The sequence below is a fragment of the Vipera berus genome, assembly GCF_964194415.1.
Source record: "Vipera berus genome assembly, chromosome: 3".
Lineage (NCBI taxonomy): Eukaryota > Metazoa > Chordata > Lepidosauria > Squamata > Viperidae > Vipera > Vipera berus.
In genome coordinates this window covers 95,714,064-95,740,964 of record NC_138204.1, presented here as the reverse complement: position 1 = coordinate 95,740,964, position 26,901 = coordinate 95,714,064, and the positions used below count along the sequence as shown (strand labels likewise).

Here is a 26,901-nt window from a genome sequence, read left to right as displayed (position 1 = left end):
AGGATTTATGATGAGGTAATTAAAATGATTAATTAGAAAAGAAGCTTTATACTGATGTTGTGGTTACTTGTAGTAATACTAGAAAAATGTTTATATTTAATTTTTATCTATCAAAAGACCAGGAAATGTACTAATTTAAGGTTGGCAAGAGAAAATCATTGGAAGAAGAGAGAATCAAGGAAAGCTACTATGTGGATTATAGAATTATAGAAATTAACTGTTATTGTTTTTAAATATAAACCCAGACAACACACTGTTTACCAAATATTAAGGTGACTATGTTAAAAAAAATAATAAAATATATTAAAAAAACAATCTTGATTTTTTAAAGTTTTATTGATTTTCTAGTTTTACATTTAAAAAGCAACATGGTGGCTGAGTTAATCGATAATTCAATAATATACAAATATCTTTAGTACAAGTCTCAAGCTATTACATTAAATATTTCCTCTCTTTTTCCCCTAGTGTTTACTGTCTCATGTTTAAACTAATATGATTTATTATATCAATTAAATAAAAATAACTTTCTTACATTTATCAATAATTTTTAGTTTATACATATCCTAGTTATTTTAACATTCAATCTTTATAGACTATCAATGACTTAATTAGTTTTTTCCCAATTTTTAGTTTCCCATTAATATTTAAATTTAACATTTGATATTTATAATTTCCAAGTTTTAAATAACCAGTTCCCTTCATCCCAATTCATCACAAAATCTAATGTTCAGGATACACATCTTATCTATTTGAATATATTCTTATTAATAATATAGTATTCTTATTTTATATTAATTTCCAAATGTCTTAAATTTAGTAACCGAAATTTATCTTATTTCAACATTAAATACTTCCTCTCTTTTTCTCTTGGTGTCTACTATCTCACATTTAAGCTAGCAATTTTTATTATAGTAGCTAAATAAAAACATAGTTTACATTTATCAGATTTTTAGCTTATATATATCATAATTACTTTTACATTCAACCTTTATAAGCAAATCAATATTCAAATTTAACTTTTAATATTTATTTTAAATGACCAAAGTTTTCTTTATCTCAGCTCATAACAAAATCTAGTGTTTAAAATACACATCTTGTCTATTTGGTACGTTCTATTTTAATTCTCACTAAAAAGTCAAAACCCCAATTTTCTTCAGCCTTACTTTAGCTTTCTTTGTTTACCAACTTGCCTTCCAAGTCCATGCTTTCAAGTCATCAAATAGATCTCCCTGTATTATATATATTGTTTGAAGTAGAAAAGGCCATCCGGTCACCATTTTTTTTTGAAGGATTAACAAATTGTCTCTCTATTTTTCCATCTCGACGTAATTGTCCTGAAATGTTTATCTTCCCTTCAGTCTGTTCTTCTTCTTGAGCCTCTAGTTTCTTCTGGTTTATATAGAAAGTCTTTTCCCTTTTCCATGTTGTCAGTCTCTTTTCTGGGTTTTCCATTAACTGTGTTTGTTGATCAATTGAATCTTCTATCATAGTATGTGATTGTTCCACTTCTTCTATTATATTCTGTGTGGTTAATTCTTTAGTTGTAATCAAAGTTTGGGTTCGTATATCTAGGCTGGCATCTTGTTCTTTTCTGTAGCTTCTTATTTCATCAGTAGCTGTAAGAATAGTTTCAAAAATTGCTTTCAACATAAGGAGAATCTGATCCTCATCTTCTTCCATGTTCTCTTAGTAGAGTGTTCAAGTTAAAAGCTTTACAATCAGAGAATGAAAATAATTTTGTCGCTGAATATAGAACACAGCTGGGCTTCTCACAATTGATATCTGTAAAGGTTTCAGTCTTATCTATAGTCTAGGCTTCAAGCCAAATCTCTTTTTAGGCAATAACAAATTGTAATATCAGGTTTAGCCATAAGATGTCGCCCATACCATTTAGGGTTGGTTTTTTTAAGTCCAAATTTTTTATAATCCTTTGTCCAATTTTACTTCTTTTTGTAGTAAAAACCCAAATCTTCAATAAGAATAAGAAATCTTTTAGCCCACAAATTTTAGAAAGATAAAGATCCAGTCAGAATCAGGTTATTCTTGCAACGTTTTGAACTCCCCTGGATAGTTAGTCGCCGCTGTTTTTAGGGGGTGGGATAGAATCTCCCTTCTCTCTCTTACGGGGGGGAAATACTTTGGGCAGCTTATACAGGTGGAAAAAACAGTTAGGATTGAAGAGAAGTAGATCTCACCCAGTCTCATCCGCGCTGCTTTATAGGTGTCTGGTGGTAAGTTTGACTTCGGCTGTCTGCAGCCTAGGGACGAGCCATATTGCTATGGCCGGTCTTTCGTCCGCCGGTTTGGAGGGCTGCCCCAGATCGAGAGGAAGGGCTACTGCCCTCCCATGATCAAGCGGGAATCCCCTCCTTGCTGGTCACCCCTACAGGGTGACTTTCGACCCTTTCCAGGGTCCCCCAGTGGTGCGAAATCGTACATGGAAGACAGAGTTCGCCTTCCGAACGTCCATGGCAGCCAAGTTGGCAAACTGGAAATAAAAAAATAATAATCTTGATCTTTAATGTCTTTAAATGATGTCCTGGAACCTGATTTCTTTTCATTTTCTCTTAATCTCTTCTCAGAAGCTTCATCAAAAATTTAACTGTTTTATAATAGCAGACAATTTTAACAGTAATTTCTGAATGCATTTTTCCAGATATCCATCACCACAGGAAGGTGTCTTAATTCTTAATTTCAAAATCTTTATATATTTTAATAGAATTCTAAACAATCCACAAGAAGGATTATTGTAATTAATTTCAAAATCTTACTTCAACGTCATATGGCCTCCTAGTCCATTTACAACTTTCCAAAATCAATGTTCTAAACACCTTTTTGCTGTATTCCAAAATAAGAATTTTTTAAATCCTTAAACTTTCATAAAATTTCTCTTACCAAGGACTAAAGGAAACTCGTTCAATGAAACATGCCATTCTGAAGGTTCTTAATATCCCCTAAATACCCAATAACAAGCAATTTCCAGAAGTAATTAAGAAACGAAGTATTCAAAACTAGCATCCTTTTGAAAGTATTGACAGTGGTATGGACAAAGATGGCGATCTTTTGGCTTCTAGAGATCTAAACTTGCCAAAGACCACTTATGGCCTTCTTCCAAGGAGATGCTGTCTGGAGGATATGTGGGCAATCCCAAGTCCTCTCCATGTCTGGAGAGGAATTACAAGAAGCCAGTTCATTTACTGGTTCCTTGTTCTGTCATGACTGGAAGCTCCATTCTCAATGGAGATGTCTTCAATTCATCATTGCTTCCCCAGAGGTCTGGGTAGGCATGTACTTTAAAGCTAGCATATAACTCCCTTTGCTTTTTGTCAGGCTTGATGTTAATTCTTTTTTTCTTCAAATGACACAGAAACTGAAGATACAAGAGGTGCAGAAATTAGTGAGTTATTTTCTTTTTCTTAGATCTGCTTATTCTCACTCAGATATCTCATAAAAAGTCACACTGGCAAAAGGGTCAACCATATTTTTCAAATTATCAATAATGCTTGAACTGGTCAAATTCACAATCCAATAGTGGAAGATCAATCTTTCGGCTTCACATTGAACAGTAGAGGAGGGAACCATTTTGGATCTTGAAAATGCATTATATCTCGATGTTCCTTGAGAGGTAGCTGACTGTGGACCAAACATTTCTTCTTCTCTTTCTTATCTCACCCTCCCAGTCTTGCTTCTAAGCATTTGATCAAGTTTTAAAAGCATGATTCAGCATTTTGATGAAAAGGTTATCAATACAAATAAAGCTTATATCTAGTGAGATAAAAAGCATCAAGAAATTATTTTACAAGTAACTAAGTTATGATATCTAGAGCTGGCAAATATTCATGAATCTCTTTAGAGTCAGCTGGAAGACGAGCATGTTGAAGGTTAATGCAATTATAACAAATGGAGGTTGCTTTGCATTCCCTAGCATCTGGTCAGTTGCTCTGCTTCTTTCAAATGTTCTTAATTCCCTTGACAACATTAAATGAAATACCATGTCTGTCAAAGGAAAAAGAACTGATAAGAAGAAATGTTTCTTATTTGCAGATATCAAGTAGTTAAAGAGTTATCTAACAGAACATTAGGTCATAATAGATTCATTGGGTTAGGGAAAGGACAGCCTCCCAACTGCAGTGAATCACTTTACTTTCTTATTTTTAGCTTTTTCCTTCTGCTGCTTTTATTCAGATGAAAATATATTTGTGAGAAGATCCAAAATTATGCAGTTAGAATGTACTTACAGATTTACTGGTCCATTTTCAGATAAAGAAATGCTCTGTGTGTGTGTGTGTGTGTGTGTGTGTGTGTGCATATATGTTTAAAGGTGGGGAAGGGAGATAATATTTCGACCACCGATTAAAGCATAGCATCCTTTCCACCTGCTTCTCTAACAGAGGCCTTGAAACAGACACCCTCTACTTAACATATTACTGACAGGATGATGAGAAGGCTCCTGTCAGGCACAGGCCAGCTGGGTGTTAGAGACAAAATGCACAGCCCCAGCTGACTAGTTAGAGTAAGTCTGGAGAGGTACAATTACAGAGGCATATGACAAGCCTTCATGCCTGACTGACTTGAGAACCAATGACATGGCATTAAACAGCAATCCTTCCCATCCAGTGGTCACAAAACAGCAATAAGTCAACTGATGCACTGTTGTAAAATCATGATTTATTCCTTTGCTTTGAATACACAAGACTACAGCATGATGTTCTGGTAGAGTACCACAGCAGGTTCACTTGGGGCCCAAACTTCTCAGGCCTGTCTACAACAGGCATAAAATCAATGCTCTAGCAGTGCCTTTCTGAAAAAGCTTCTCACGCTAGTTTAAGGAGAGGAAAAATATACTGAATTCACACTCACAAGTTATGATATATAATATCATAGCTTTAAGAAGTACTACAGGCACAGGGTATGTACTTCTGTTATGTGAGATGGCAACATAAAAACATTATAAAATAAATGTTTTGGAAATAAATATGCACGTGACATGCATTCATTCAGTTAAAATGCTATTGTAAGGTAAGAAATGCAAATACAGTTAACCAGGAAGCTGATTAGAAGTGGAATTCTCATAATTTTTAAGCAAAATCTGTTGCATTCCACCAACACAATCCTCAGAGATCTCAGACATTCCCTCTATTTAATTTTTATGCTAGCAAGCTTAGTGCTTTCTTGTCACAATTCAATGGCACAGGGTTCCCAGATGTAAAGAATGTGGATTAAAGTACAGCAATTTTGCATTCCCAGCTCCCTTCTTCTCCGCCCCCCAGAAAAAGGAAGAGAGAGAACATGAATTATGGGTTTTGATCTTGGTCCTACTGTCCTTAAGACAGTGAACCAAAACTGAGCTGATAACATGGAAGTGACATCTTAAGTCAGTCTGCATGAACTGTCATAAACACTTGATATTAAGTTAACCTCCAAAGATAAAGGACAACTGCTTCAACAAAAGAAGGGAATTGATAACACTGTTATAGAAAGTTAGCCTTCATTAAAAAAAAACCTCCTGGTCTTACTTGGGAAAATTAATTCCTTGGTAGAGATAATACACTCTCATTTAAATATCCAAGATCCATACAAAATATTAAAAATAACTGACAGCTTTAGAATTCAGTGTGCAATTTTATATTCAAAATGAAATTTTCTGCTTTTGTCTTTTCTAAAAATTGAGAATAATTGCATTGAAATCTGATCCATAATTTATCAGTAGAATGAAAAGATTTGGCTTTCTCCCCATCAGATCTAAGGTTATACATGGGGTTGGAGATCAGGAAAAGAGAGTCCATTCTTCTTTTGCCCAATGTATCTCTTGATATCCTTCCAAGGCTAACAAGGTAAGGATCACTGTCAAGGAGTTGGGATGGGATGGAGATCAATTCCATGAACTGGAGAATTGCCAGCTACTGTACAAGCACCCTCTGCTACTTTTGCTAAGCCTCCCAACCTCCTGCCAGGACTGGGAGTAGAAGCAGAAGATGTGGGGAGAAATAGCTCTTTGCCCATCAGACAAGATTCATGGGACTGGAGATTCAGCAAATATAAAATTGAGCCCAGATGGGGAAAAAATGGAATCTTCTGCTGCAAAAAATAGAACTGCCCAAACAACAACAATATAGATAGAGGAGAATGGGTGCTCCTGCACTAGCCCACATGGACACACTGGAACTGAACAGCTCCCAGCCCTGATAGAATTATCACCAGAATCATTGAGATATCACAGATTGTAAAGCAAGACTTTTGTCAGGAAAGGAGGAAAATAGTCTTTATGGAACTGTTAAATAAAAAAGTAAGCAACCTTGACAGTGGGCTAAAAATGAGAGCATCCTCTGAAAATAGTTACAACAGCATTAGCAGGGCATAAGAACGAACTTTCAGAGTATAAAGCTATTAGCTTATTTTAATGTAAGCTAAGAGTATAATTGTTAGACTGCACTGTTGACTACAAAGTGGTTACATTTGCAGTATCTTACTAGTTTAAGCTTTTAAACCCTGCTCCAGTGATCAAGGAAACAAAAAGGTTAAGACGCCTTCAAATTGAAACTATTATATTCATATAGTATTTTGAGGAACACAAAAATGTTGAGGAACAAGAAAAACATTTTGCCATTACATTTTCCAGATTTATTTAAGTTCCTAGACTAGTCCATACCAATACTGATCAAGTACAAGCTTGCTTAGCTCATTTGTGTCGTTATCGTTGTGGGTTCATTCAAAAAGCAAATCCAAACCCACAACGATAACGACACACAACCACAAAACAGAAACCTAACTACAGCTGCAACATCAGCCACTTTAAACCCCTCCAAACCACACAATAAGCAAACTGACACCCACTATAAAAACATGGCACCACCACAAACACGGAGCCGAACAAAAGCAGCACAACTCACCAGTTCAGGTCTAAGGCTGGCAGCTGAGACCAGCCCATCCACTCAAAACACATCCCCACCCAATCAGAACACAGCCCCCATTCAAAACACACTCCCACCCAATCAGAACACAGCTAACCCCCCACCCAATCAGAGCACACCTCCACCCACAGAACACACCCCCTCTGGCAGTTTAAAAAAGAGGAACAAACAGCCACTACCACACACTTCTCCCAGAAGAACGAAGCTGAAGCCACCAGCCTGAGGATGACGGATGAGATTTCGTCGAAACGTTGCTCTTATACCTTCAATTCTACGTGGGAAAAACCCCGAATGACCAAAGATCTACAGATAGATAGATAGATAGACAGACAGACAGATAGATGATATAGATATAGATATAGATATAGATATAGATATAGATATAGATATAGATAGATAGATAGATAGATAGATAGATAGATAGATAGATAGATAGATAGATAGATAGATAGATATTTTGGGGGGGAGGTCTAAGGATTTGTATTCCACAAATAAAAAGCCAACAAATAGTTCAAAAATATTTTAAAATTAATTAAAATTAATGGTGTTTTTGTAGTGGATTTATCTTCATATGAACATTAGTTTTGAAAATGTTAACATATCCACCTTAATATTAAGGGAAGAATAGAGGCTTGCATGGTTAAAGTCTGGTATTAAAGTATTAAGTAAAGCAAAGGGTTTGAAGGAGTTTAATTAATTTATTTATGGGCTTAAATTAAGCAGACGCTATGGAGATAGAAATGATGCCCACTGGCATGAAGGCAATATTATTTTCAACTTCAGAATGATGGATTTAGAGTTATAAAGGAAACCACAAGGGAAAAGCTGAAACAAACAGGACTATCAAAAAATTTAGGCATGGATAAACACAGCACACCCTTTATCTCATTTCCATCTGCAATGACATAAGAAAGCCATTTCAGCTTAGGCAGAGGCATAAAACTGGTGTAATAAAAAGACTATTTGGAATAGTAAGTCATTATCAGTCTGAAGAGCTGCTCAAAATCAGAGTCATTACAGTACATCTTCCCCAAACACTACTAGATTTAGGATAGCAGCTATTATCATGGCCCTTTGATTCCTGTCTAGTAGGTCCGATGGAATAAGCCACAAGTGAATAATAAAGATCTTATAATAGCCCTTAAGAATTCTTTATAGGTTGGAAGGCATAGAAATCTAATTCTAGAGGTTTAAAGAACTCTCATCCCTGGGTAACAAAAAGTAATTAACCCACCTTAATGTATTTGAGTAAGCCTATATCAATCAGACTTTCGTGCTTCAAGAGTCAGATTAAAACGACTTCTTTTAAAAAGAGTATGTAGATATTGTCTCATAAGTATATAAGGGACATATTTAAATCTAGAGAGATATGCAAGCCTTTTTTGTGAGATGCTCAATATAGTCTACTTGAAAAGAGATGTGTGAAGTACTCACAGTGCTTAGCTTGCTGGAGGTAATAATGATGCGTCTCTCATGCAACATGCTGGCATAAAGTTGTAGCATGTTATTCACATCCACAGCAACAAAATATTCAGTAAGATTTCTCTAGTTAATGAAGAATAAAGTCTGTTAACACATTAATAAAGGTAACTGAATGATATATAAATTTATTTCTGCCTAGTTAAAAGGGAAAATAATCTTTTTGAAGAAATTTGTCTCTTTAATAAGCATTTAACTAAAATTTATCTATTATAATTTGCATATTTTGAAAACATGTTCAAGAATAATCTTATATTTTCAGAAAGGAGCCTCTTGAATTGTTTGCTTTTGAGTTTACCATATATCTATAACTATTTAAAACTCCAATTATATATACATAGTAAATCCTAAGTAAATTAATTTTAGCTAAATTAGCTGCCTAAATGAAGATATAATCACAAACCCATTGCAACCCATACATATAAACACATTATCCAAAAAAAATCCAATATTATTACATTAATATTTAATTATGCAATTCATATAGGTGAATAGAGCCATGTTAATGGGAGGGAGTTTAATCAATAAGTATTCAGATTTCTAAAGATATTTATTAAATAAATATTGCAAATATAGTAAAAACTTACACTTTCAGGAACAGTTGGTAATCCAGTTAAATCAGGAGTAATAAAGTATGAGTGCTAGTCAAGGAAAAGAATAAAAATACAAAATTATTATTCAAAAGGACAAAATCATTATAAAATAATACTGTCTATATAAGCAACTAAAGTTTATATCTGCTTTGAGAGGACATATTACTAGTAATCAGAAGCACCAGATAATTCAACCCATGCTGACGTAGCCATTAAAAAATTATTTTTTGCTTAAATAATGCAGTAATGTTTATTCTGCATACATACTAAACAGTTTTATGGCAGCATCAATGCAAAAGAGAATCAGAAAATAGCTTTGCACAGTAAATTTGAAATGAAATCACTTGAGATTTTTTTTTAAAAAAATATCCCTTTAGTTTCTCTGACATATACTACTATTCTAATCATTAACTAGTTTTATTGGAAAATGAATTAATGGAGATGCGCACTACAATAAAAACATATCCAGTTACTATTTTCTTACCTCTAGAGTGACACATGAGTGGAAGTAAGGAAGGGGTATGTGATATTCCTCATAAAACTTAATTTTGTTTTGGGGATTATAGTTACTGACCTTTACCATGTATGGTTTTGGAGATTATAGTTACTGACCCTTACCATGTATGGTTCTCATTGTGAAACATTTATGAGCAGTTTTTAAAATAAGATGTGTTCTGCACAGTTGTTTAAAAGGAATGAGAGGTAACCAAATAAAGTTAGGTTTTACAAAGGAGTTTGAAAAAAAAGTTGTCCACACTCATTTGGCATATAATTAGTAGCCAGGAAATGATTCTTCTTTCTACTGTTTCTCACTCTGAAAAATCTTATAGTGATAAAATAGTTAATATAAATGACATATAGGTTGTTTTCAACTTATAACCACAATTGGGTACCAGAATTTCTGTCAGAAGTCAGTGTGGTTGTAAAGCAAGGCATCACATGTCCAGACTCAATTTTGCAACCATTTCTGCTATGGTCATTAAACAATTCATATGATTGTTAAGCAAATTCAGCTCCCCCAATTGATTTTGGTTGTTACAAGCCAGCTGGGAAGATGACAAATCACAACTGCTGTAAAGGGAGGTTGGTTGCCAACTGCCGGAATTGTGATTATATGACTGTGGGGGATAACATAATTGTCATCACTTTGAGAACCAGTTGTTATTTTTCAGAGGCCATCATAACTTTGAACCAAAGTTAAACAAATGGTCATAAATCAAGAACTACCTACATTAACTATTTGTTACTGTGAGCTTTTTAAAAGTAGCTTTCAAGGCTTCTCAAAGAATATCCAAACTTATTCAAATAAATGTACATTTGTTTTAATCAAAAAAGCAGAAAGCAAGCAAATGAAACTAGAAAAGAGGGGAAAAAATCCTATAAATACCCAAAATTAGAAAGGGGGAAGGTTAAAATAATTAAGGTATATTTCACCACCAATATAAATAAAGTATATTTTATGAATACTACAGAGATACATGAGAAAAAGACCTATTACCTCTCCCCTTATGTTTGCAAGAAATAATTTATATTTATGGAATGGCTGATATTGGATTACATGAGGTACAGAATGATATTGTAATTTTAACAAGACAACATGACAGGTTGATAACAAAAGCTGACTGAAGTAAGATTTGATCAATGGAGAGTCCCGAATGCCACAGGTGCATAACACAGAACTAAATTTCATTTCATTAGTTACAAGTTACAAATGTCCTACTTTTGTTCTAATGTTGGGCGATGGGAAACCTTATTTCAAAATAGAAATAATCCCGATTGCCATGCAGCTTTACTTTCAATTTTACTGCACAGCACAATCTATATTCTAGTGTCTGTTTGCCTGCTTTTAAAAAAGTGCATCATAGTACACAATTTTTTGAGCCAAAACAGCTAACTTATAGAACATTGGGACCCATTAGTCCCACGGTAATGGAATTTGGGGAAGTTGTGGCTGATATAGTGCCTCCACACTGCCATGGTCAGATGATTGTCATTTCCAATGCTCCCTGTCAGCTTCCCACAAGTTAATAGGGAAGCCAACAGGAACTGTAAATTCTATCATGATTGTCTACAAGTTTTTATTTATGGGAAACTAGCAGAGAATGTTTGTAATGAGGAAGCCAGATGGAAAGGTTGCAAGTTCCCCGTACAAGTCTTCCCCACCTGCACAACTTCCCTAGCCCCTCAGCACCTGCATTGTGCAACCACTTGAGCACCCCCATGCATCTTTCCTGACCTACACTACATCCTTATGTGCTTTTCAGAACACTGGTTTTTATTAGCATTTGGGCAGAGGAAAATGGTAACATCAGCTCTTGAAAAGCTCAGAAGGCTGATGTTTGCTAGTGTTTTCACCAGATTTGAGGTCCGTTCCTCCACCACACATGATAATTTTCCTTCCCTGCAGAGGGGAGAGGAAAGCTTTGCTGTACACCAAGGTAACAGACCTCAAATTCTCCATCTCCTCCACTTGCAACTTTCCCTGCCAATTCCTCATTGTCTTTCTGGGGAAGTTGACAGAGAAGATTGCAAGTAGTAATCACATGATTGTATGGTACTTGACAACCGGTTGTAAATGTGAACAGATTGCCAAGCCCCTGAAATGTGGTCACATGACTAGAGGCAACACAATCATTTACAACAGCTGGTGACTGTTTACATACCATAAAACACCTGTTCTAGGGCTGTCATAAAGGCAAACTCATAAAATCATCGGTAATAACTCAACGACTGTCTGTATGTTTAATCTGACCGATTTTGGCTTGTATCCTTGGGTTTTTGTACTTTGGATTATTTTCGATCGCAAAGACCTTTCCTGGGTTTTTTTTTTTTGCAAGATGTAAATTAGAGAGATTTTATAATCACTGAAAAGCCAAACATTCAATCTGCTGAACAATTATCATACAAATGACATTGAAATGTAATGAAGATGTAATGGGAAGACATATTTTCACATACTTTCAACAGGACTATCTGTAAATATATTCAATGAAAATAATTTCATTGAATATATTATTTCTACAGTTGCAAGAAAAAGTATGTGAATCCTTTGGGATTACGTGGAGTTTTGCATGAATTGGCCATAAAATGCGCTCTAAACATCATGTAAGTCACAACAATAGAAAAACACAGTCTGCTTAAAATAATACTACACAAACATTAGCTGTTGTCATGTTTTAACTGAACATAACATGTAAACATTCACAGTGCAGGGTGGAAAAAGTATGTGAACCCCTAGCCTAATGACTTCTCCAAGAGCTAATTGGAGCCACGAGTGAGCCAACCTTGACTCCAATCAGTGTGATGATATTGGATGTGTTGCTGACAGCCGTCCTGCCCTTTAAAAACACACACCTGTTTTGGGTTTACTGGTCTCAAGAAGCACTGTCTGATGTGAACCATGCCTCGCAAAAAAGAGCTCTCGGAAGACCTACAATCAAGAATTGTTGACTTGCATGAAGCTGGAAAGGGTTACGAAAGTATCTCCAAAAGCCTTGATGTTCATGTGTCCACGGTAAGACAGACTGTCTACAAATGGAGAAAGTTTAGCACTGTTGCTACTCGGTGAACAGGGCAATACATGTTAAAAGACAAGAATACAAAAATTAAGAGAGATTAAACAAGATGCCCAAAAACTATAACAATAAGTTAAAATACATAAAAAGCAATAAAACCCAAACCCATCACCCATCAGGCCAGGCCGGCTTGTTCAAACAGGTAGGTCTTTAGATCGCGCCGGAAGGAGCGAAGGTCGGGCGCCATCCGGAGCTCAACCGGAAGATGGTTCCATAAATCCGGCGCACCCACAGAGAACGCCCTCCCCCTGGGGGCCACCAGTCGACATTCTTTGACCGGTGGCACCCTGAGGAGGCCCTCTCTGTGGGAGCGCACTGGGCAGAGGGAAGTTGATGCCGGCCGCAGGTGCTCCCTGAGGTATTCCGGACCCATGCCATGAAGGGCTTTGTAGGTCATTACCAGCACCTTGAATCTCACACGGAAGACAACTGGGAGCCAATGCAGCTCGCGGAGCAAGGGTATAACATGGGAGTATCGGGAAACTCCCAACACAACTCTCGCAGCTGCATTCTGTACCAGTTGGAGCCTCCGAGTGGTCCTCAAGGACAGCCCCATGTAGAGAGCGTTGCAGTAGTCCAAACGAGAGGTCACAAGCGCATGAGTGACCGTGCGCAAGGCCTCCCGGTCTAGATAGGGCTGCAACTGGTGCACCAGGCGAACCTGGTACATGGGAGGACACCACGGAGGAAGCCATTGCTGTCCAAAAAAAATATTGCAGCACATTTGAAGTTTGCAAAAGAGCACCTGGATGTTCCACAGCACTACTGGCAAAATATACTGTGGACAGATGAAACCAAAATTGAGTTGTTTGGGAAAAACACGCAACACTATGTGTGGAGAAAAAAAGGCACAGCACACCAACATCAAAACCTCATCCCCACTGTAAAACATGGCGGAGGGAGCATCATGGTTTGGGGCTGCTTTGCTGCCTCAGGGCCTGGACGGATTGTTGTCATTGATGGGAAAATGAATTCCAGAGTTTATCAGGACATTTTGCAAGAAAACGTACGACCATCTGTCTGCCAACTGAAACTCCGCAGAGGATGGGTGATGCAACAGAACAATGACCCAAAGCATACAAGTAATTCAACAAAACAATGGCTTCAACAGAACAGAATACGCCTTCTGGAGTGGCCCAGTCACAGTCCTGACCTCAACCCGATTGAAATGCTGTGGTATGACCTTAAGAGAGCGATTCACACCAGACATCCCAAGAATATTGCTACACTGAAACAGTTTTGTGAAGAGGAGTGGTCCAAAATTACTCCAGATCGTTGTGCAGGTCTGATCTGCAACTACAGGAAACGTTTGGTTGAGGTTATTGCTGCCAAAGGAGGGTCAACCAGTTATTAATCCAAAGGTTCACATACTTTTTCCACCCTGCACTGTGAATGTTTCCATCTTATGTTCAATTAAAACATGACAACAGCTGTTTGTGTAGTATTATTTTAAGCAGACTGTGTTTTTCTATTGTTGTGACTTACATGACATTTAGAGCGCATTTTATGGCCAATTCATGCAAAACTCCACGTAATCACAAAGGGTTCACATACTTTTTCTTGCAACTGTAGGCTACTGAGATCCCTCCTCTGAAATACACAAACAAGTGAAATAGAGAAAAAACATACTCTGGAATTTTTTTAATAAGCAAAACAGGTGTAAGAACAAACTATTGTCACTTTATTAAACATTAAGACCCTTTTTAGTAGACAATTTGCACAAATCTGATAATAATAATAATAATAATAATAAGAAGAAGAAGAAGAAGAAGAAGAAGAAGAAGAAGAAGAAGAAGAAGAAGAAGAAGAAGAAGAAGAAGAAGAAGAAGAAGAAGAAGAAGAAGAAGAAGAAGAAGAAGTTGGAAGGGACCTTGGAGGTCATCTAGTCCAACCCCCTGCTCAGGCACGAAACCCTATACCATTTCAGGCAAATGGTTGTCCAGTCTCTTCTTAAAAACCTCCAGTGTTGGAGCATTCACCACTTCTGGAGGCAGGTTGTTCCACTGGTTAGTTGTTCTAACTGTCAGGAAGTTTCTCCTTAGTTCTAGGTTGCTTCTCTCCTTGACTAGTTTCCATCCGTTGCTTCTTGTCCTGCTTTAAGGTGCTTTGGAGAATAGCTTGACTCCCTCTTCTTTGTGGCAGCCCCTGAGATATTGGAACACTGCTATCATGTCACCCCTCACTCTTCTCTTCATTAAACTACACATACCCAATTCCAGCAACCGTTCCCTATATGTTTTAGCCTCCAGTCCCCCAATCATCTTTGTTGCTCTTCTCTGTACCCTTTCTAGAGTCTCGACATCTTTTTTACATCGTGGTGACCAAAACTGGATGCAGTATTCCAGGTGTGGCCTTACCAAAGCATTGTAAAGTGGTATTAGTACTTCACTTGATCTTGATTCTATCCCTCTGTTAATGCAGCCTAGCACTGTGTTGGCTTTTTTGGCAGCTGCAGCACACTGCTGGCTCATACTGAAGTGATTGTCTACTAGGACTCCGAGATCCCTCTCACAGTTACTACTATTGAGCAAGGTACCACTTATACTATACCTGTGCATTTGATTTTTCCTGCCTAAATGTAGAACCTTACTTTTTTCACCATTGAATTTCATTTTGTTAGATAGCGCCCAGTGTTCGAGTCTGTCCAGATCCTCCTGTATTTTAAGCCTATCTTCTGGAGTATTGGCTATTCCTGCCAGCTTGGTGTCGTCTGCAAATTTGATGAGTTCCCCATCTATCCCTTCATCCAAATTGTTAATGAAGATACCGAAGAGCACTGGGCCCAGAACAGAGCCCTGGGGCACCCCACTACACACTTCCTTCCATGTAGATGCAGTTCCATTGAGGACCACACGCTGAGTACGGCCTGTCAGTCAGCTACGAATCCATCTGGTGGTGATGCTATCTAACCCACATTTTTCTATCTTACCAAGTAGTAGGTTGTGATCTACTTTATCAAATGCCTTACTGAAGTCCAAGTAAATTATATCTACAGCATTCCTCTGGTCCGCTAATTTTGTCACTTGGTCAAAGAATGTAATAAGATTTGTCTGGCATGATCTGTTTTTGACAAACCCATGTTGACTTTTAGTGATGACTTTGTTTGCATCAAGGTGTTCGTTGATTTGTTGTTTGATTATCTTTTCCAGAATCTTCCCAGGTATTGAGGTCAGGCTGATAGGTCTGTAGTTTCCAGGATCTATTTTTTTCCCTTTTTTGAAGATGGGAACTACATCAGCTCTCTTCCAGTCCTCTGGTAGTTCCCCAGTGCTCCAGGATCTTTGAAAAATATAGTTCAGTGGTTGTGAGATCACGTCTGCCAGTTCCTTGAGACCTGCCACCCCAAACCACCCCAATCATGCCCTTGATGTGATGTCCCGTTGCCTGGAGGCGGTTCGGGTCTGGATGGGGAGGAACAGGCTTCGGCTCAATCCCGACAAGACTGAGTGGTTGTACGTGCCGGCATCTCGGGAAATTCAGGTTATTCCATCTTTAACCATGGGGGGTGAGGTATTACCCTCCCGTAGATAGGGCTTGCAACTTGGGTGTCCTCCTGGATTCACAGCTCTCCCTGGAAGATCATATAGGAGCTGTGACCAGGGGGGCCTTTGCCCAGGTTCGCCTAGTGCACCAGTTGCGACCCTATCTGGACCGGGATGCCTTGCATACAGTCACTCATGCGCTCGTGACCTCTCGTTTAGACTACTGCAATGCTCTGTACATGGGGCTGCCCTTGAGGACCACTCGGAGGCTTCAGCTGGTGCAGAATGCGGCCGCGCGAGTTGTGTTGGGGGTCTCCCGATACTCCCATGTAACACCTCTACTCCGCGAGCTGCATTGGCTTCCAGTTGCCCTCCGGGTGAGATTCAAGGTGCTGGTGATGACCTATAAAGCCCTAAATGGCATGGGTCCGGATTACTTACGGGAGCACATGCTGCCGGCGTCAACTTCCCTTCGTCCAGTGCGCTCCCACAGAGGGCCTCCTCAGGGTGCCGTCAGTCAGAGAGTGTCATCTGGCGGCCCCCAGGGGGAGGGCGTTCTCTGTGGGCGCGCCAGACCTTTGGAATCATTTACCGGTTGAGCTCCAGATGGCTCCTGACCTTTGCTCTTTCCGCCGTGACCTGAAAACTCACCTATCTGAACAAGCCAGCCTGGTCTGATGGGTTTGGGGTATTTTAATTGTAATTCTAATTAACTTTTTACTGCAATTGGGCTATTCTATTTAATTCTCATTTTAACTTTTGTATATTGTATTTTTATTGTATTTTATTGCCCTGTACACCACCCTGAGTCCTTCGGGAGAAGGGCGGTATAGAAATTAGGCTGCATTAACAGAGGAATAGAATCAAGATCACGTGAAGTACTAATACCACTTTACAATGATTTGGTAAGGCCACACCTGGAATACTGCATCCAGTTTTGGTCACCACGATGTAAAAAAGATGTCGAGACTCTAGAAAGAGTACAGAGAAGAGCAACAAAGATGATTGGGGGACTGGAGGCTAAAACATATAGGGAACGGTTGCTGGAATTGGGTATGTGTAGTTTAATGAAGAGAAGGGTGAGGAGTGACATGATAGCAGTGTTCCAATATCTCAGGGGCTGCCACAAAGAAGAGGGAGCCAAGCTATTCTCCAAGGCACCTGAAAGCAGGACAAGAAGCAATGGATGGAAACTAGTCAAGGAGAGAAGCAACCTAGAACTAAGGAGAAACTTCCTGACAGTTAGAAGAACTAACCAGTGGAACAACCTGCCTCCAGAAGTGGTGAATGCTCCAACACTGGAGGTTTTTAAGAAGAGACTGGACAGCCATTTGTCTGAAATGGTATAGGGTTTCCTGCCTTGGCAGGGGGTTGGACTGGATGACCTCCAAGGTCCCTTCCAACTTCTTCTTCTTCTTCTTCTTCTTCTTCTTCTTCTTCTTCTTCTTCTTCTTCTTCTTCTTCTTCTTCTTCTTCTTCTTCTTCTTCTTCTTCTTCTATTATTATTATTATTATTATTATTATTATTATTATTAATTAAATTAATAAGAAAATAAATAATAAATAAATAATCCATCTGAACTCGTCTAGGCTGGATAGGTGTTCACTTACCATTTTTTTGCCTATCTTAACTTGCGTTTCTATTCTGTTTTTTATGGCACTGGTTTTGGTAGGTTGGACTGTTTTTTCCTTTTGTGTAAAGACAGATGCAAAAAACGAGTTAAATAGTTCTGCTTTCTCCCTATTGCTTGTCACCTTCTTGCCACTTTCCCCAACTAATGGACCAATCATTTCCTTAACTTTTTTCTTGTTTTTTATATGTTGAAAGAAGCATTTTTTGTTATTTTTGACTTTGGTTGGAAGCCTTAGTTCATTTTGAGCCTTAGCTTTCCTCACTTCATCTTTGCAGGCACGGGCTAATATATATTCTTGGAAAATATATTCAAGTAGATTGCCTTCTTTCAACCAGTCACAACACAGTAATTTCTCAGAGGGCATTTATAAATTTCTTGCAATCAATAGACATCATTTAGCAAGCAATTCTTTAAAATAGTGAGTATTTTGCACTCACTATTAACATATATGGTTCAGTTTTCAGAATGTGCTCACTGGAAAATACCTTGTTATTTTTCCAATAGGATCAGTCAATTCATTTTTTGAAAGAAGGCTTATTGGGCTTTTTAAAAATGTGTTCCTTTCTAAGTGAATTTGTCTCTTCTTTTTGACACAGGACTATTTCATCTTTTTATGCTTTTCCTTTCAAATGATATACAATTTTATTTTTGTTTTGCAGACGAAAAAATAGGACTGTTAAACAAGAAAATGTTGTTAAAACAAAAAATGGTAAAAAACTAAGATACATATTATAATTATTGATAAGTACTGTAAGTACTTATTGTAAATAGGCTTGTAACTACAAAATGTTTCTGGAAAGGTGTTTTAAAAAAACTTCTTAAAGGAAGCCACTTTTTTATTAATAAATAATTATATTCACTGCTGTGTTAAGTTTAAATTTGCAATAAACAATGTCCAGATTGTTGCTCTCCCAATCTTCTAGTATCTTGTATTTATCATGGGGGGGAGGGAGAATCAGTGGGAACAAAAACCACATGACACCAAGATTAAATTTTAAAGAGAATGAGAATTCTGAAGGCAGGTTTTTTTGTTTGTATCGTCAATGTGCCTATTTGCAATCTTCAATATAGGTTTATGTGCCTTCTATCTCAAAATAGCAGGAAACCAATTTTCAACCATTATGATGAGGAGTTTCAGGGGCTGAAAAAATGAAGACAAGGGAGCTGCAAATGAGGTTCTGACACTGTAGGTTGTCCATCTCGGTGTTAAATCAATTTTTTAAAAATATTTTATCCACTTTTTTTCCTTTAAAGAATTCAAAAAAAGGAAATGAGTTATGAGTTTTATCTGCAATAATGAAATCTTGTATCATGAATCGCTTCTGGGTAGAAGGCTTCTAAACAAACATCTTATTTCATACTAATTAATCTAGTACATTGGTTGGCTGCAATAAATTTCAATTTCAAAATATTTTATTAAAAAACTCCCAATGTCAATATGTTAGCCAAGAAAAGATTTCACTTTGCATTCAGAGTCCTGGAGAAAGTGACAGAAAGAATAAAATATATTTATGGAAGACCAAATTACTTTATTCTGGACTGATTACAGTTAAAGATAGCATCCCAAGTACTTTTATCATTTAATAACTACTATAACTTTGCATATAGTAATCCCTTATTAAAGAATTTGTACACCCCTGTGTGTACAAACTATAATCACTGACCTATCTTTAAGTGTATGGAATGCACTAAGCAAAAAGTAATAACCAGTAACATATGTTGTGTATGTCAAGTTTCCAATGGATTGAGCTCTTCAAAGGACTCTGAGGCATTGTTTACCTTAAAAGTCTTTTATTAGAGCCCTATAACATAGTTATAACAGCGTTCCGTGCGCCTTTGGCGTCTAGTCATTATTATTATTTATTATTTATTGCATTTATATACCGCCCTTTCCCTGAGGGCTCAGGGCGGTTTACAGGGAGTTAAAAATCAACCATACAAAAGTTAAAACCCAATTTAAAAAATAGTCATGCCGGCCACATGACCACGGAGACGTCCTCGGACAAGCGCTGGCTCTTCGGCTTTGAAATGGAGATGAGCACCGGCCCCTAGAGTCGGAAACGACTAGCACGCATGTACGGGGGAACCTTTACCTTTTACTAACATTGGCAATGCTTGCTAGGGAAGCTGGAATCTGAATTCCCCTCCCCTTAGCACAATATATTAAACACAATTCTCCTCCTTTTCATTGCTGTCATTAATCACATTCTCCAATTAGTTTGAAGGGTCAGTTTTCCCTTCTGTTAGACAACCTGCCAAATTCTTATCTTCTCTTATTTCAAGACAACCTTGAGAGACATTCTTCCTCTTTCCCCCCAGCAACAACTGATTCTAGCTCTAAAAGTAACACACAAGTTTTAAATATGAAATAGCTGCTTCTTCATCTTTTGTCAAAGCAAGAACATTCGATGTTAGCAGCATTGACAGTGTGCTTGTGCATAAAAAGGCAATAAAATCATAGGTATTTGTTAAAATTAAAGGCAATGTAAAAAGGAAACAGCACATTTAAAAGAGACACCAATTCCTTGAATCAAAAATAATGTATTTTTGATATCAGAGTATTTCCTAAAACTAAAATAGGTTAAAGAAGTATAATGGCACACTTACTAGATTAGTATTATTTATATGGCCAATGTCAACATTTGGACCTTTGCCCTGGATCCCAAAATTAGAGGTAATGCTATAGTACATAGCCACAATTCAACCAAATAAGTTGGTTTTAATTTATTCAGAAGTGTCCTTTGAAAAGAACTATAAGAGTGATTGTAAACAATTTCTATTTCATCAGAATTAGTTAGCAAAACTGCATTGAATGTGTCTTATTTCCTGCACAATTGGCATCTCTTGTAAAACTTTTAGAGATATCTAAGAGTTTGGGATTCAAAATAAAACTGGACAAACATGAGCCATTTACTGAGTAATTAGCAGCTACTCCTCCAAGATTATATGGGAGAATAAGCACAATGGAACACTCCACAATAACAATCAACATATTTACTAATATCTATAAAAAGTCATATCGATAAAAAGTATTCTATAGGAAAACCAAATTCACCACTCTTTACAGAGTTGATCTATTTTATGATTGAGCTTGGACTTATCTTTAATATTTTAATTACAATTCAACTTTCTACAGTAAAAGCTATACTTACCAAATTTAAGCTGATAGGAGTATTTGCCTCTGGCACAGAATGGTTATACCATGTTTCTAATAAATCATTCAAGTCAGATTCCTATGCAAAATAAGTTTTTTTTCAAAAATATATTCAATAGACATAAAAACTTCATTTACATTCACTGTTTATCAAAAGCAAAAAATATGCAAACAGAAACCATCTCATTTTCCCTCTATTCTCAAGTGGACTCATGAAAAACTCCATGGTTAATTGGCAAAATACTGCAGTCTTTTTATGTGTTAATCAAAGCTTTATGGATTATGATTGTACTTATAATAAAGCATATTCCTATATGAACATGCAAAGAAAAACATTTTATAAAATAATGTATAAAAATATGAAACAAACATTGGTACAATCTGCAACAAAAATAACCAAATGAACAGTACAAAAAAAGAATAATAATACAAGTGGAAAGGTCAACCAAGCCGTATAAAAATCAAGCCAAAATAAAATAAAATATGTATAGCACATGCCAGATTTCTTTATTTTCAGGACAAAGCTTTCTAAGGCACTACAAAATCAATGAAAACTATAAAATATGAGCACTCTACGTGCCTAATTTAAAAGCTTTACAACCCACCACTGTAATCTAGATAAAGCAGAAATGAAATGAAAATATTACCTGATATTAAATATCAAGTCCATAGTCTCACTTTAAAAAACAGCTTTTCTACAAATTACTATAGGGACCAACATGTCTCTTTTGATAGGTAATTCAAAAATATCAATACATTCCTGAATGATGCTCACCAATCTAAAACAATTTGATAATGGCCCTATGATTAGAGTTTCTAACGTTGATTGTAGTATTCAGAGCAGGTTCATATTTCCAAAAATTATCCCAAACTATCTAAATTATTTTTAAAAGTGTAGCCCTTCCAGGAATTGATTTTATATTCAAAGCCATTTTAGAAAGAGTGCTTATATAAGCTAATTCAAATACGGCCAAACATGAGTAACTAGGAAAATTCAGTCTTTATGGATATTGATAAATTATGGGATATGAAACGTTCAGAATTATCATAAGTTTTGTACTGGTATGAAACCCAGTTACTTTTATTTTAAGCACTTTGATTTGTGATATTGAAGTATACTGTATCTAGAAACTGAAGAATGGAAATCATTGAAAACTTCTATAGACGTTAAATCTTGCCTATCAATATTGAAATGTGTTCTATGTCAGAATGAAACAGGAAAATCATGGAATCTCACACTCAAATCCCAACTTTTAAAAAGTGTTACGTTTTCACAATGTGAGATAAATTCAAATCCATACTCATATTATCCATGTATGTATGTATGTCCTATTATGTTATTCTACGATTTCTGCAACCATAGCTATAGTTCAGATAGCATTGCCTCTTCCTCGTTCCCTTTAGTAATCAATCTGATTGCTAAAGGGAACGAGGAAGAGGCAATGTTATCACTAGAATAGTTGGAAGGGACCTTGGAGGTCTTCTAGTCCAACCCCCTCCTCAGGCAGGAAACCCTATACCATTTCAGACAAATGGCTTCCAGTCTCTTCTTAAAAGCTTCCAGTAATGGAGTACCCAAACTTCTGAAGTCTTGATTTCTATCTTTACAGTTTCACAAATAACTGGTTTCTTCTCAATAACACAATGTCTTATAGTAGGTCATACTAAGCATAAACAAATGACAATCACTGAATAACATTATCTTTATCAATATAAATTGTGGCACTTTCTTGCATTTCTTTAGCAAATTTATTTAATATTTTGTAACAAAGTATTAAAAATGGCCACACTCAAGTTATATCCCAGGTTTTAATCCTGATGTATAACTTCTAGGATAGAAATGTCATTTAATTTCTCTACTTAAAATGCTTTTAAATTATTAAACTATTTATTTTAAAGAAAAGTAATAAAACAGTAGCCTAAAATGTATGTAATTCTTGATTTTTTTAAAAAAAGAGGGACTACTACATTAAGATAATTGATGATTAGCAATTCTTCACAACATCATTTCTATTTATTAACAACAAAATTACCTGTTCTTTAGCTAAATATTCTGCCAGTGTATTTAAAAGTTTGTAGTACATCTCAAACCATGGCAAATAGCTGAAAAGAGAAACAAAACAGCTTTAAGAGATGGAAGCATTATTTTAAAATAGTTTTACTGTAATGCGCTTTTTGAAAAACCTTAAGCAAGCTTGACAATACAGAAGTGGAAAATTCACAAGAAACGATAACTTTGTAAATATTTCAAACCACAAAGAAAGAAGCAATGTTAAAAAATACTCTGTCTAAAATTCAAGTTTTGATTAAGGAACTTCTCTCTGTGGGAAAGTATCAGTTCTTGTTATCTACCTATCTTACACGACATTGACACAGAGTGAATGCACCGGAAACTATTGGCAGGAGAAAATTAACATGCAGACCTTATGTAAGGCTATCATATTCCTAAAACAGTCAGAAAAGTTTAAGAATGCAGAGCAATTTCCTTCTATGTCATTTTTCAAATATTCTGATATATTGGGGAAAGGATTTTTTTAATGAAATATATTTTACAATTAAACAGTATTAGCAAACAATCAAAGATAAATATCTCCAAACAAGTCAAATATGATGCTAATAGCACTCATTTAATCCACTTATTCTCTCTTTTAACCCCATCAGTCAGGGTTCTATAATAGGACCTGCTTTCTGAACAATGTGGATTTTTCTGTATATGTCCGGTGACAATAAATCTAAGACTGTAACTTCAATGAAAACCTGAGGTTTCTTCTCTCTCAAGAACACATTAATGGTTGTTTTAGAAACATCTATTCTTTTTAAAAACTAGAACATATTTTAAGCCTGTTTTGTTTTAATTCTCAAAAGAATATTCAGAATATCCAGTATTCGCCATCCCTTAAAAATCTGTAATATCAAATCAGAGTTCCATTTTACAGTTGAAATGACTCAAAAACAGCAACTCATAACCATAAAAAAACATAATGGCTAAAACTATTATAATGTACCTTCTATATTTTCATCCACACATTTGTGCCAATATCTTCATATATATAATCAGGATGATCGTGCATTCACTAGGCCAGACATGTCAAACTCGCGACATCACATGATGTTATGCAATGTATCGGGACAATTTTGCCATTGCCGGCAATGGGGTGGGCGCGGCTTCCATATGACGCATCCGGCCCGTGGGCTGGCAGTTTGACACCCCTGCACTAGGCCATTATGTTTTATGAAGAAACGCACCAATTATATACACACAAGGAACCCTGCAACACATAGTTACACTGGGCAAATGCATACTTCCTGCTACTTATTCCTCGTATAAATTACCATAATGTCCAACAATGCTTCTGGAAGCCTCCTCAATCAGATATTTGGTCATACTTCCTCCCCTCATTTCCCCCAACTACATGAATAATTTTTTTACTGTGGAGCTTCCATCCATTCAGCTACATAAACATACACACAAATCCTTTCTGAAAATCTGGTTGCAAGGCCTGGACTATTCTCTAGAATGGGATGGGTTGAGGCACTTATATGATAACTCATAATGATGGGGAACACGATTAGGAGTTGAATAACTTTAACCTAGATACTACCGTGTTTTCCTGAAAACAAGACCACCAGATCTTATTTTCAGGGGATGACTTATCTACTTACCTTAGGACTGCCGCAGCCAGGCCTCCCACATCCTAACACCTGTCACGCTGCTGCCTGAGTTCTGTAGCCACTTACAGTCACATGCCATGTGCACATCATGCTGGTGCCGCCGCTCGTGACAGGAGGCCATGTGACTTGGTGCGAGCGGTAGCATTAGCACAAGCGGCACAATGAGCCACATGGACTCCTGCAGCAAGCGGTGGCACCGGCACAATCAACACGAGTCACGTGGACCCACCCCCCGCCCTAGCTTGATTTTTATGAGTGCGCCTTCCCCAAAACTAGAGCTTATATTGGGGGTAGGGCTTATATTAGGTGCACATGTAAAAATCAAGCTAGGGTTTATTTTTGGGGAAACACGGTATTGAATCTAGAGAAATACTTACTTTAGCAATAATCACATAAAAGCTAACTCACAAAACTGGCTCACTTGGTATGTAGAAATTTCAGCAGGTCAGCAAAAGTTTCAACAAATTTGCTGCCTGGTATAAAAAACACAAAAGTTGGAAATAGCATCTGCAAAATCAATCATGGATGTGGCCATGTATTGTTTTTAAATTCAATAGATCCTACCCAATGTAGTCCTTACCTGTCATACAAACAACAACACCAAATATTTCATTACTAATTAAAAACATATTTAACATACTCTTTTAATCCAGTGAGCTACAGGCAGGCATTCAAGCCTTCATTCAAAGACAGTCTTCAGCTTTGTTGCACAAGGCCGATTTCCAGCTCTCTTGCACTTCTACTACAATTCTGATAAAGCTTTTATATTCACAAGTCAAAGGTTAAATAAAGGAAAGGAAATGTTTTCTGTCAAACAGTCAGGCAACCACTAACAGTCCTGAACTATCAGCAGGAATCTTAACTTCTAGTATTCAAATAAAACTAAGGAAACCGCCTTTCTGTAGCTAAATATCTGGGGGCTACTTTCTGTCTGGAAAATTGACACAAAATGTGTAAAATTGAAACATTCTGTTTCTGATGGATTTGCCTGAAGTGGAGGATGGGGTGGGGAAACTTCAAATAGACTAAGATAAAGAACTATAGTAGAAAGACTTCCCAAATAAACCAGTTTACCATATTAAAAAAAATCATTTAGAAATCTAAGGGTTTATGATAATAAATTTTCATTAATCATATTCTAGGCTGAACATTTAAATGATGACATAGGAATTTCTCAGAATGCAATAAGTTTAACAGAGAACAAAATAGTACTAATTATACCAGTTAAATTATTTTGAGCACCATATTATAACTATTGGGGGCAGCACAGGGGCTCGGTGCTTAAGATGCTGGGCTCCTTGGCTGGAAAGCAGGCAGCCGAGGCTCAAGACTCAAGCTCCAAGCGATGGTGTGAGTTCCCGTCCTCACCCCAGCTCCTGCCAATCTAGCAGCTTGAAAGTCTACAAATGTAAGTAGATAAATAGGTACCATTTTGGTGGGAAAGTAACAGTGCTCTGTGATGTCTTGCTTGCATGACTGTGGAAATGTCTTCAGACATTAATGGCCTTGAAATGGAGATGAGCACTGCCCCCTATAGTCGGCAACAACTAGCAGAGTAAAATCTGCAGTGACTTCTTTATCTTTATTTTTTGCCAGAAATCAGAAGTAAAAAAAATGCTGAAAATTGTGGTCATGTGACTACAGGATACTGAAAATTGTTATAATTTTATTTATTTTTATTTATTTATTTATCCCTCCTTTATTACTTTTACAAATAACTCAAGGTGGCAAACATATCCAACATACCTTCCTCCTCCTGTTTTCCCCCACAACAACTCTGTGAGGTGGGTTTGGCTGAGAGTGACCAGCCAAGGTTGCCCAGTTGGCTTTCATATCTAAGGAGGGACCAGTCTCCTGGTTTCTAGTCTGCTGCCTTAAACACTGAACCAAATTGTTGCTCTGCAAATGCAATCATGAGACTGCAGCTGTCAGAACTTTGAAACTGGGTCAAAAGTAGCTCTGGGGATATATGTTATAGCTTTGAATGGCTGACCAGCCATAAATTAAGGACTCCCTATATTAAAAAGCAAAGCTTGATATATCCTTTTTATGCTGAATACCGAAAGACATGAAATAAAACGTCTTGTGGAAACCCTGACAATGTTAGAAATGTTGGCTGAGAATTTGCACAGAAATTTCAAATGAAACAATAAAAAAATTACATATAGCTCACAAGAAATTCCATCAATCTTTTTCAGAGTACCAATTTTCTGTTCGTTTGAAGTATCATTTAGTTTTAGTAACTAGAATGAGGAACAAATACTTTCACCTAAAAAGGAAGCATAGATGTTTGAAATTTTTCATTATCCAACTCCATTTTCTCCCGTTCTTATAAAATGTACAGTCATTTCCCACAATGTCAATGAACGGGTATAATGAATCATTTGTTTAACTAAGTTCT

General features: G+C 36.8%; 1 protein-coding gene across 1 annotated transcript in view; it reads right to left on the bottom strand.

Moving 5' to 3' along the window:
• DENND1B (DENN domain containing 1B) overlaps positions 1-26,901 on the bottom strand; it is a 219,192-nt gene that overhangs the window by 111,120 nt on the left and 81,171 nt on the right. Inside the window, exons 6-9 of the mRNA XM_081323441.1 lie at positions 22,862-22,931; positions 20,827-20,907; positions 8,978-9,031; positions 8,346-8,456 (exon numbers count right to left, since the gene is read on the bottom strand). Of these exons, the coding sequence (XP_081179567.1) occupies positions 8,346-8,456; positions 8,978-9,031; positions 20,827-20,907; positions 22,862-22,931 (316 nt within the window). The remainder of the gene's footprint in view (positions 1-8,345; positions 8,457-8,977; positions 9,032-20,826; positions 20,908-22,861; positions 22,932-26,901) is intronic.